General features: G+C 41.1%; 1 protein-coding gene across 13 annotated transcripts in view; it reads right to left on the minus strand.

Moving 5' to 3' along the window:
- Positions 1–12814, minus strand: part of LOC135524068 (CUGBP Elav-like family member 2) — a 72940-nt gene that overhangs the window by 23951 nt on the left and 36175 nt on the right. For all 13 annotated transcript variants that reach the window (XR_010452901.1, XM_064951232.1, XM_064951231.1 and 10 more), the window contains exon 3: positions 6343–6425. Coding sequence is in view for 12 of the 13 variants with exons in the window: in XM_064951232.1 (XP_064807304.1) it covers positions 6343–6425 (83 nt within the window). In the remaining variant the exon portion in view is untranslated. The remainder of the gene's footprint in view (positions 1–6342; positions 6426–12814) is intronic.

A 12814-nucleotide genomic window follows, 5' to 3' on the forward strand; every position in this document is an offset into this window, starting at 1 on the left:
ATAATAACAACAACGACCCTCCTCCTTCCTTGATCTCATTGTTAATATTGCCGTTATTATAATCATTAATAGGGTTAGTATAGCAGCCGTGTATAACCACCATCGAGATGTAGGCCTAAGAGCACACCCTAAATACTGTAACTTACTTACAGTAGCTTGTATGAGCATTGAAATAGGCTACGGTATCAATAATTTATTTGTTCATGTCATTACACAGAATACAAAATCATTCATGATGTGAAATGCAATCAAGCATTTTAGTTTTAAAATAAAATAAAGCGACCATTGAATAATTAGCATAAACCGTTCCATTTCGGAAATTGCATTCACGACTCCATTAGACCGTTTTTAGTCTTTGCTTTACAAAAAAACAACGTTACACTCTGGTACGCTTGTAATTGATTTAGTGTTGTTTACAATGTATTTCTGACTGTCTGGAACAATGTAATCTAACAGCACCTGTTTGGCACCTAGAACATGCACGCATCGCTTACTCCATACTTTTATTTACAGTATTTTCTACAACTAGTCAAAATTATTCCGCACATCCTACTTCCCCTTTACCTCCCGCGCACCCAGTAAACATTCCCCCGGTTTGAATTGATTTGTCACGTCCTCTGCATCCATTTTGTTGTCATGTGTTACGGTGTTCAGAGTTTGTTATAACCAATTTATTTATGTGCTGTAGGTCAGGACCTATTGGTCACTTGCATGCGAAGCAAACATGTGTCACGTATAGAGAGCAAGCGTTGATGGGATAGGGAATGATTTTCCTAAACAAATGAGGGAGTTCGCCAACATAACTTGTCAGTCAGAAATGGCTGTAATTATGTTGCAGCTTCAGCAACACTGATAGCGCTATACACATTGTTGATGTGTGATGGTCCCTGCAGCAGGGAGGAGAGACACACAATGGGTGCTAGTCAAACAGTCACTAAGTGACTTTTGTATAATATAATATAAATTATATATATATATAATATATATATATATAAATAAAACAGTGCAGCAAGTCTGAGCCAGGGGCCACAATCAAATCAATGGCGGTCAGACTCCCTCTAGTCATTTGTATGTCTTAATTATTTAATCAAACAGTTCGCTTAAAGCATCAGACAAGCTCAGTGCATATAGTTGATTTGATTAAAAACACATAGGACTCAATTTTGGGGGGTCAGGGAGAGCCCTAAAACACACAGTACTATACAGAGCCATGGTTGCATGGAACTCCCTTCCATCTCATATAGTGCAAATGAACAGCAAACCCGGTTGAAAAAAAAATAAAAAATAAAGCAACACCTCACGACACAACACCTCTCCCCCCGTGTGACCTACTTTTTGTGTGCATGTATTGACATTTATGTCTAGCTGATAGATGCACACACACAGCCACCACCCACACCCCCTACATGTTAATGTATGTGAATTGTAAAGTATTTTGTTTGTAATGTCTTTTTCGTTATGTGTCGGACCCCAGTAAGACTAGCTGTCGCCATTGGCGTCGGCTAATGGGGATCCTAATCAAATCTAACAGTGCTGCTCTCTTCTGGCCTGCTTCTTAATGGCTGCATCCCAAGTGGCACCCATATTAGTGTTTTCACCATACCAACGTTTTACTAATGCTACAATAACCAGGCCTAGTATCGAGATAACAAGAAAGGAAAAAAATCAGTGGCATAACTGTTCACCCATCTCCAGGACACTTGTTCCCGTTTTCTAAACATTATGCGCCTATGCTACACACAAAAAACAGGCACTCATATTCACACTTATTGAACTGAATCGCACACACATTAAATTTCACTCACACACACTCGCTCTCTCTCTCTCACTACCTCACATACTCTCTCCCCCACACACCCCCACACTAACCCCAATACTCCCACTCCCCCCCTCCCGGGACAACTTTAAAAACATTAGACCCTGAACAGAATGTGTGGATCAGAAAGAGGTAGATGTTTGATCTAGTTAGGCCTAGTGGTTAGAGCGGCAGGAAGCATAGTGGTTAGAGCTTTGGGCCAGTAACCTGAAGGTTGCTGGATCGAATTCCCGAGCATTCTGCCCCTGAACAAGGAAGTTTACCCACTGTTCCCCAGTAGGCTGTCATTGTAAATAAGAATTTGTTCTTAACTGACTTGCTTAGTGAAATAAAAAGGTAAAATAAAAATCCTACATTTGAAGCACATATCATGATCTTTTCCTTTCTTCCAGTGCCACCCAAATGAACCTAAACCTACTGTCAAGTTACCAGGTTGTTAGCTAGCTAGGTAACATGACAAACAACGTTGTTCAGTTTAGAGGTCGACCGATTAATTAGGGCCGATTTCAAGTTTTCATAACAATCGGAAATTGGTATTTTTGGGGGCCGATTTGCCGATTTTTATTTTATTTCTTATTTTAATACCGGTGGGTTAACTGAACGACAGATTTTTACCTTCACCAATCTTGCAACCTTACAGTTAACTTGTCCAACGCAATAACGACCTGCCTCTCTCTCGTTGCACTCCACAAGGAGACTGCCTGTTACGCGAATGCAGTAAGCCAAGGTAAGTTGCTAGCTAGCATTAAACTTATCTTATAAAAAACAAATCAATCATAATCAGTAGTTAACTACACACGGTTGATGATATTACTAGATATTATCTAGCTTGTCCTGTGTTGCATATAATCTGACTGAGCATACAAGCATCTAAGTGTCTGACTAAGCGGTGGTAGGCAGAAGCAGGCTCGTAAACATTCATTCAAACAGCACTTTCGTGCATTTTGCCAGCAGCTCTTCGTTGTGCGTCAAGCATTGCGCTGTTTAGGACTTCAAGCCTATCAACTCCCGAGATTAGGCTGGTGTAACCGAAGTGAAATGGCTGGCTAGTTAGCGCGCGCTAATAGCGTTTCAAACGTCACTCGCTCTGAGCCTTGGGGTGGTTGTTCCCCTTGCTCTGCATGGGTAACGCTGCTTTGATGTGGTGGCTGTTGTCGTTGTGTTGCTGGTTCGATCCCAGGGAGGAGAGGGACGGAAGCTATACTGTTACACTGGCAATACTAAAGTGCCTATAAGAACATCCAATAGTCAAAGGTTAATGAAATACAAATGGTATAGAGGGAAATAGTCCTATAATAACTACAACCTAAAACTTCTTACCTGGGAATATTGAAGATTCATGTTAAAAGGAACCACCAGCTTTCATATGTTCTCATGTTCTGAGCAAGGAACTGAAACGTTAGCTTTCTTACATAGCGCATATAGCACTTTTACTTTCTTCTCCAACACTTTGTTGTTGCATTATTTAAACCAAATTGAACATGTTTCATTATTTACTTGAGGTTAAATTTATTTTATTATATATTCTTTTATTATATATATATAAAATAATATTAAAATAATAAAACATGTTTTTTTTTTTAATTGGCCAATTAATCGGTATCGGCTTTTTTGGTCGTCCAATAATCGGTATCGGCGTTGAAAAATCATAATCGGTCAACCTCTAGTTCAGTTATCAAACCAATAATTAGCGGGCCGGGATTAGTTTAAAATTGCTCAGGAAGAAAAGAGGTAGCGCCGGTTATAAGAGGCGTATTCTTTATCCCGTTTGAGCTAGAGACAAAACGGTGTCTTTGTTGCCTGTCGCGGCGCTGTTTTCCTCTCTGGCACTGCTGCGTGACAACAAACTTGCAAACGCCTATAGTCAGACTGGCCTGTGCCCTTGGTTTATCAATGATGAAATTACATACAATGTATCAGCTTTACTCGCTCTTCGTGCTGCTCCAATTTAGCAAATGTAACAGAAGACTGATCAGGGTCTCTATCCCCACTCACCATCACAGCTAAATTACTTTTTTTTTTAACCGATGGAGGAATAGATGTGCAGGAAGAGCGGACGGAGAGAAGCAGGTGAGTGAGGACACACGTGATATGCGCATGAAAGTGAAGTGGACATTGGACCGGCGCATAGCATACAAGAGACTAATTGCAGTTGCATAAGCAACTGACTTTCTTAACATTTACTGTTTAGGATTTCACCTGCGGGTGCTTTAGATCGGTAGGGCCAAAAAAGTTGGTAGTATCATACGGAACGGGTACTATGGTATTCTAAAAATGTTGGTGCCATGATGTTTTGGTAGCACGATATTAACGTGATACTGGATTTCCATGCAACACTACCCTATACCCTATACACTACCTTTGGTCAAAAGTAGTGCACTATATAGGGAATAGGGTGCCATTTGGGGTGCAAACAATGTCCTCTGGTCTTTAAAGTTGTCATTTTTCACTTAGGAATGGAATGCTAGCCATACCGTCCAGCATTGCTAACATGTTCCAGAAATGAGGGGCCATATCTGAGCAACAGCTTGAGCTTCAACAAGAAGTTGGCAGAGAATCCAGTCCATCTGCAAATTACATATTTCCACCTGCGATTTATTTCCCCTGGCTCTTCCACTAGATCCCTTAATACGCTGAGGAAGAAGTGGATCTGAAGAGCTAATCTTTTGGATTAGATATCTACACCTGCCATATTGACACAAAGAAGCCAGAAAGGGAATAAGAAAAATATGGAGTGAAGTGGCTAGATTTTAAGCAAGGGGAATTAGGATATGAGCAGAGGGCAAGGTTTCAAGTTCAATTTATTTGTCATGTGTAAAGACTAGATATTTTACTCACTTCTTGCCATTTCTATAAAAACAAAAACTGGGGTGGCTGGCTGTATGTAATGGTGTTATTATTCAAGAGAAGGGGATCAAGAGAAGGGGATCAAGAGAAATAGACAGGTGAAATAAAGATATCATGGAAGTTGCTTGGCTTCAAGTTTATTTACCAGGTGTTATGATGACATGATAACATGGGAAATCTTGCTCCCTCATTTGAGTGCTCACGATAAAAACAAAAACAGGAGAGGCAGTTATGAAATGTGTTGTTTTTCAGAGAGAAGGGAACTAAAAGAAATAGACAGATGGCCGTCTCGGTATGGGGACTGGCGTCACTTGCCAAGGAGAGGAAGGCACAGGAGGAGGGAGTCCGTGCGACAGACCTACCTGGGTTCAAATACTATTTTAAAAAATTATTCAAATACTTATTGTATTGGATTTAGCCTGCCTGGAGGGCCAGATAGGCGGGGATCCAGGATGTGCACTTGTGACTTTTCTATTGGTTCCATTGCAATAGGCAAACTCAACCATGCAGAGATAAAGTATTTGAAATTATTTCAAATAGTATTTGAACCCATGTTTGGCGACCGAAAGGGACGCAAGCTTTTCCACCAACGAGCCGTCGGACTTCAGTCAATGCCAGGAGCAGCATGACTGGCTGTGGTAGGGTTCGGGAGCAGCTGTCAAAATACATGCACTTGATTTGAAAATGCGTAAACTGATTAATGACACCAAATACAGTGCTATTTATACTCTAGGTTTGTACAGTATGTGTTCTCTAAATCGCACTTCGGTAATCACGCTACTGACAATTTCAGGGTTGGGGTCAATTCTTTTTCAATTCAGGACTCAAATAGAATTCACCCCAAACCTGAATGGTATAATTAGTACAGGTCTCCCTTTGCTTATCACACAGGCACAAATTCTTCAACACTTAGTCATTCTCCTCATTATTGGAAACTGAAAAAGTCAGCCGAATGGAGATATTGATTTAATTGAAGACTGAGGTAGTTTAGTATTGATTTAATTGAAGACTGAGGTAGTTTAGTATTGATTTAATTGATTGGAAGCAGATAGAGTAGCATAGGGGACAGGGGAGGCAGATTTACAAAGCTTTAACAAGCAATTGCACTTGTTCCAGTTGACTGAGCTTTAATCTCTATCAGATAAATCAGGTTAGAATTAAGACTCCCTCTGTTTCTCTATACAGCTGTCACCCTGTTTTCTCTTTCCTTCTCACACTCTCTCCATCGCTCTCAGCAGATTCCATTGTTAGGAGCAATATTCTTCAAACACTTTCCTTTTGTATTCCTTTTTAAATATTAAATGTAGTTTTGCATCTATGATTCATGAGGACAAGCACAATGAATAATTTGTTCCACTTTATGACTGGGTAGCTGTGTGTGTGATTCAGTGAGTTGGCTAGCTGGGCTCCCCTCGTGCAAAGCACCCTTTACCTGACTCCGTGTTTGGGTCTTGGTGTGCACACGACTGTGTGGTTATTACTTCATCAGAAGAGGGAGTAAGGTTCAGGTCAGTTCTTGTGGATGGGAATGGCATGGCAGTGCCTATACGGTGTGTGTGGGCTGTGGCTATAGTGAGCTCATTAGGTTACATCCATCCAAGTGCAGTCTACAGCAGCAACACAGGGGAGCAATGAGGGGCTAAAGGCGGCACGCACACACACACTTCCTGCTTACTCACCCCTGTTAAGGTCTTTATGTTGTGCAATGCATTCTGGGCCTCCAGGGCGGCTTTTCTGGTATAAAACGTTACAAAACAGCATCCTGCAGAGAGAGAAGGGGGGATTTTTTTATTTATTTAATAACAGAACAATCAGAATAGCGCAACATTAAACACAAGTGCTGTTTCAAGACAAGGAATGGAATCACTATTAACTGTTGTACATACAGTACACACACTGCACAGCATGCTAGGTGCCTATACAGCACACACACAGCATTTGCAGTGAGAGTAGTCTATGGGCAAGATAAGGAGATGGGCTGATGGATCAGGGTCATAGTTGACACTCATGACTGTACAGTACTGCCACAGAGAGCAGAGCAGGAGACCAAGAGGCTGTCTGTCTGTCAGGGTCACTGAGGTGTGGCAGAGAAAGGCTACAGTGAGGCTACTCAGAGGCAGGCAGCCACTGTACTGACAAAACTATTGAATGGCTCTCTGTTACATAAGTGTGCATACACACATAGGCAATACATCCACAGACACGATAAGAATGGGAGAGGGAAGGAGAGAGCAAGCAAGCAATAGAACAAGAGAGGGCGATGGGGAGGGGTAAGAGAGGAGAAAAAAAAAGAACAAAAAAATACTCTCATCCTTCAGTCCCAGCAGACCGCCAGTGGCGTTCCAGCCTGTCAGTTTCTCTGGGCTGGCAGAGAACACAAAACACACACAGAAGTGGAAAGCGCGCACACACACACACACACACACACAGAAGTAGAGTACTGCAGCGTCTCTGACCTACATAGTGTTGTATTGCTGCTGCTTACTGTAGAACTCCCTCTCAGGCTGTGCCGTGCCGTGCGTGTGAGTTATAATGCTACTGTGGAGTGGAGTGGAGCTCCCCCTCTCTCTCAAGCCTCGACTGGGAGCTGCGATATGGTAATATGCATCGAGCTGCTCCGTTCTCATCTCTAAGAGGCTGCTTCAGTGTTTCCCCTATATTTATTTAGCAGCGGTGGCATATGAAGATATGTTTTATATACAGTACCAGTCAAAAGTCTGGACACCTACTCATTCCAGGATTTTTCTAGATTTTTACTATTTTCTACATTGTAGAATAATAGTGAGACATCGAATCTATGAAATACCACATATATGGAATCATGTAGTAACCAACAAACAGCTACACAAATCAAAATATGTATTATATTTGAGATTCTTCAAAGTAACCACCCTTTGCCTTGATGACAGCTTTGCACACTCTTGCAATTCTCTCAACCAGCTTCATGAGGTAGTCACCTGGAATGCATTTCAATTAACAAGTGTTGCTTGTTAAAAGTAAATTTGTGGAAATGTCTTTCCTTCTTAATGCATTTGAGCCAATAAGTTGTGTTGTGACATGTTAGGGTTGGTATACAGAAGATAGTCCTATTTGGTAAAAGACTGAGTCCATATTATGGCAAGAACAGCTCAACTAAGCAAAGAGAAAGGACAGTCCATCATTACATTAAGATATGAAGGTCAGTCAACACGGAAAATTTCAAGAACTTTGAAAGTTTCTTCAAGTGCAGTCGCAAAAACCATCAAGCACTATGATGAAACTGGCTCTAACGAGGGCCGCCTCTGGAAGACCCAAAGTTACCTCTGCTGAACTGGAAGTTCATTAAAGTTACCAGCCACAGAAATTGCAGCCCAAATAAATGCTTCACAGAGTTCAAGAAACAGACACTTCAACATCGTCTGTTCAGAGGAGACTGTGTTAAATCAGGCCTTCATGGTCGAATTGCTGCAAAGAAACCACTACTAAAGGACACCAATAAGAAGGGCCAAGAAACATGCGCAATTGACATTATACCGGTGGAGTGTGCAAAGTGGTCAAGGCAAAGGATGACTATTTGAAGAATCTCAAATATAAAATATTTTTGATTTGTTTAACACCTTTTGGTTACTGCATGATTCCATATGTGTTATTTCATAGTTGATGTCCACAATGTAGAAAATAGTACAAATAAAGAAAAACTCAAACGAGTAGGTGCTCTAAACTTTTGACCGGTAGTGTGTGAGTGTGTGTCTGTATATACACTACCGTTCAAAAGTTTAGGGTCAGTTAGACATTTCCTTGTTTTTGAACGAAAAAAGGAACATTTTTGTTCATTAACATCAAATTGATCAGAAATACAGTGTAGACATTGTTAATGTTGTGAATGACTATTGTAGCTGGAAACGGCTGATTTTTAACGGAATATCTACATTGTCGTACAGAGGCCCATTATCAGCAAACATCACTCCTGTGTTCCAATGGCACGTTGTTAGCTACTTTGAGAACTAACAATTGCCCAAATTAAAAACTAGACAGGGAGAATCAAAAATTCCATAAATTAAATGGCATGGGGCTCCCATTGATTTCGTTATAATGGTTGAGTCACTGAGATGGCAAAATATATAGCAAAATGTGTAGAATTGCAGGCCCTTATCTTTATAACAGCTACATTTTGTCATGGGCCACCCCCCACGCTAACTTTGCCACCACTGCAGAGTTGCACCACCTTTCCTCTCTGTGTTGCTCTCTCTCCCTCTCCGCTGTTCAGTGCTACCCCCTAGCACTCCGCTGATGCTAAATAAACCATGAATCTCTCGCTCTTTCACTCTCTTCCCTCCGCTCTCTCACTGTGCTTCCCCTCCCTGCTGCATAGAGGCTAAATAATCCATAGGGCTAAGAGCTAAGCATGATGGTTATCGTGTATTTATACCCTGCAGTCAGATACCCTGGCATCATCATGACCTAAAAAAACAACACTACAAATTTGACCACTCAAAATAGATAGGGGCGAGAACAAACAGACCCAAATTGAAGTGGGGATTTAAAATGGATTGATTCCAACAGAATCAGGAGGACTCATACAAAAGCAAGATGGATGACACAAAGAGGAGGGGGAAACGGCATTGAGGGGTGTATTATCGACTTACAATGTGCTTTATATTAGGCTTCGGCAGTATATCGTATATACCGTATACCGGGATATTTGGAAATAGCCACAATACATTTTCATATTGGTAGTTAGTTACTTTTTAAGTAAATACCTGCAGTCAACTTGTGCAATACGTAAGGGGATAAAGATTGCATTCTTCATTTTCACCTGTCACATTATTTTACATTTATGAAGCTTACGGTAGTTCCCCAGAACAGTGTAGCCAGTAACGTGTTCGTTTGTAAATAGCACAACGGGAGAAAGTGGGAGCAGGTGAGTCCAGCAGTATATTGTCAGGGTCACGTTTTAGATTCAAGTGGGGTTTTTGCTTCAATAGAGTGATCAGGGACATGCAACTAGTTTTCCTTCACAGAAAATACATTAATGAAACACATTCGGCAGAAAATAGCTTCATTTTCATTAGATGACAACAGAAGAGCAAAGCTATTTGGCTGGCACCAACACAAGTAAACGAGCGTACAATGAAAGAGCAAAGCTATTTGGCTGGCAGCAACACAAGTTAATGAGCGTACAATGAAAGAGCAAAGCCTTCTTGGCAAAAACAATGCATGGCCATCATATTTCTACTGTTTATCATAGAAAATGTGGCTGGCTACATTTCCTTATGTTTTGCTTTGGCTGGCAACAGCAAGAAAAGTAGTTACACATCAGTCAGAGAGCCGGAGAAGATGGCTGCCATTTTATGTGCTCTTAACTTCTTGGATATAGGGGGTGCTCTTTTAATTTTTGGATAAAAAACGTTCCCATTTTAAACAAGATATTTTGTCACGAAAAGATGCTCGACTATGCATATAATTGACAGCTTTGGAAAGAAAACACTCAGACGTTTCCAAAACTGCAAAGATATTGTCTGTGAGTGCCACAGAACTGATGCTACAGGCGAAACCAAGATGAAATTTCAAACAGGAAGTTCCCCAGATTTTGAAAGCGCTGTGTTCCTATGTCTCCTTATATATGGCTGTGAATGGGCCAGGAATAAGCTTACACTTTGTCGTTTCCCCAAGGTGTCTGCAGCATTGTGACGTATTTGTAGGCATATCATTGGAAGATTGACCATTTTACACTACATCTACCAGGTGCTTGGTGTCCTCCGTCGCAATTATTGCATAATCTCCAGCTGCGTGTATTTTTCCATTTGCTTCAGAGGAGAATCCCAACTGCCACGAATGATTTATCATCGAATAGATATGTGAAAAACACCTTGAGGATGATTCTAAACACCGTTTGCCATGTTTCTGTCGATATTATGGAGTTAATTTGGAAAAAAGTTTGGCGTTGTAATGACTAAATTTTCTGGGGGTTTTTTCTTAGCCAAACGTGATGAACAAAACGGAGCAATTTCTCCTACACAAATAATCTTTCTGGAAAAAAATGAACATTTGCTATCTAACTGAGAGTCTCCTCATTGAAAACATCCAAAGTTCTTCAAAGGTAAATTATTTTATTTGAATGCTTTTCTTGTTTTTGTGAAAATGTTGCATGCTGAATGCTATGCTTAGTGCTATGCTATCTATCAATACTCTTACACAAATGCTTGTGTAGCTATGGTTGAAAAGCATAATTTGGAAAATCTGAGATGACAGTGTTGTTAACAAAAGGCTAAGCTTGTGAGTGAATATATTTCTTTCATTTCATTTGCGATTTTCATGAATAGTTAACGTTGTGTTATGGTAATGAGCTTGAGGCTATGACGACGCTCCCGGATACGGGATTGCTCGACGCAAGAAGTTGCTCTTAACCAACCTTTCTATTTAGTTAGTTTTTTCACTTTGTTTGTTACTTATTTTGCACATAATGTTGCTGCTACCATCTCTTATGACTGAAATTAGCTTCTGGAAATCAGAACAGCAATTACTCACCTTGAACTGGACCAAGAATTTCTCTTTAATGAGTGGGACTAGAGGGATTTACTCCTGACAGCCGAACAGGCCCTCATCTTTTCATTCTCTTTCTCCTGCGAATGACAGGGATAATCGGGGTGCCTTGTGAGGATCCGCCGACGAGTGGCTAATCTGCCGTTGCCATCAGTACTATTGGCCAACGTACATTTGGATAATAAATTGGACAAACTAAAAGCACGTATATCCTACCAACGGGACACTAAAAACTGAAATATTTTGTTTCACCGAGTCGTGGCTGAACGACGACATGAATAAACATACAGCTGGCGGGTTATCCACTGTATCGGCAGGATAGAACAGCAGCTTCTGGTAAGATAAGGGGATGTCTATGTGTATTTGTAAACAGCTGGTGCACGATATCTAAGGAAGTCTCGAAGGTTTTGCTTGCCTGAGGTAGAGAATCTCATGACAAGCTGTAGACCACACTATCTACCTAGAGAATTTCTGTATTTTTCGTAGCTGTCTACATACCATATCTACATACATATCGATGCTGGCACTAAGACGACACTCAATGAGCTGTATATCACCATAAGCAAACAGGGAAACGCTCATCCAGAGGCGACGCTCCTAGTGGCCGGGGACTTTAATGAAGGGAAATTAAAATCAGTTTTACCAAATTTCTTCCAGCGTATTAAATGTGCAACCAGAGGGGGAAAAAACAACAACTGTAGACTACCTTTACTTCACACACATAGACACGTAGAAAAGCTCTCTCTCCCTCGCCCTCCATTTGGCAAATATGGCCATAATTATATCCTCCTGATTCCTGGTTACAAGCAAAAATTAAACAGGAAGCACCAGTGACTAGATCAATAAAAAAAAAGTGGTCAGATGAAGCAGATGCTAAACTACAGGACTGTTTTGCTAGCAGACTGGAATATGTTCTGGGATTCTTCCAATGCCATTGAGGAGTACACCACACCAGTCACTGGATTCATCAATAAGTGCATCGATGACGTCATCCCCACAGTGACCGTACGTACATACTAGAGGTCGACCGATTAAATCGGAATGGCCGATTTAATTCGGGCCGATTTTCAAGTTTTCATAACAATCGGACATTGTTTTTGTATACCTTTATTTAACTAGGCAAGTCAGTTAAGAACACATTCTTATTTTCAATGACGGCCTAGGAACAGTGGGTTAACTGCCTCGTTCAGGGGCAGATCGACAGATTTTCACCTTGTCAGCTCGGGGGATTCAATCTTGCAACCTTACAGTTAACTAGTCCAACGCAATAACGACCTGCCTCTCTCTCTCTCCCGTTGCACTCCAGGAGACTGCCTGTTACGCGAAAGCAGTAAGCCAAGGTAAGTTGCTAGCTAGCATTAAACTTATCTTATAAAAAAATCACTAGTTAACTACACATGGTTGATGATATTACTAGATATTATCTAGCGTGTCCTGCGTTGCATATAATCTGACTGAGCATACAAGCATCTAAGTATCTGACTGAGCGGTGGTAGGCACTTTCGTGCGTTTTGCCAGCAGCTTTTCGTTGTGCGTCAAGCATTGCGCTGTTTATGACTTCAAGCCTATCAACTCCCGAGATTAGGCTGGTGCAACCGAAGTGAAATGGCTAGCTAGTTAGCGAGCGCT

This window comes from Oncorhynchus masou, chromosome 31, assembly GCF_036934945.1.
Source record: "Oncorhynchus masou masou isolate Uvic2021 chromosome 31, UVic_Omas_1.1, whole genome shotgun sequence".
Taxonomy (NCBI): Eukaryota; Metazoa; Chordata; class Actinopteri; order Salmoniformes; family Salmonidae; genus Oncorhynchus; species Oncorhynchus masou.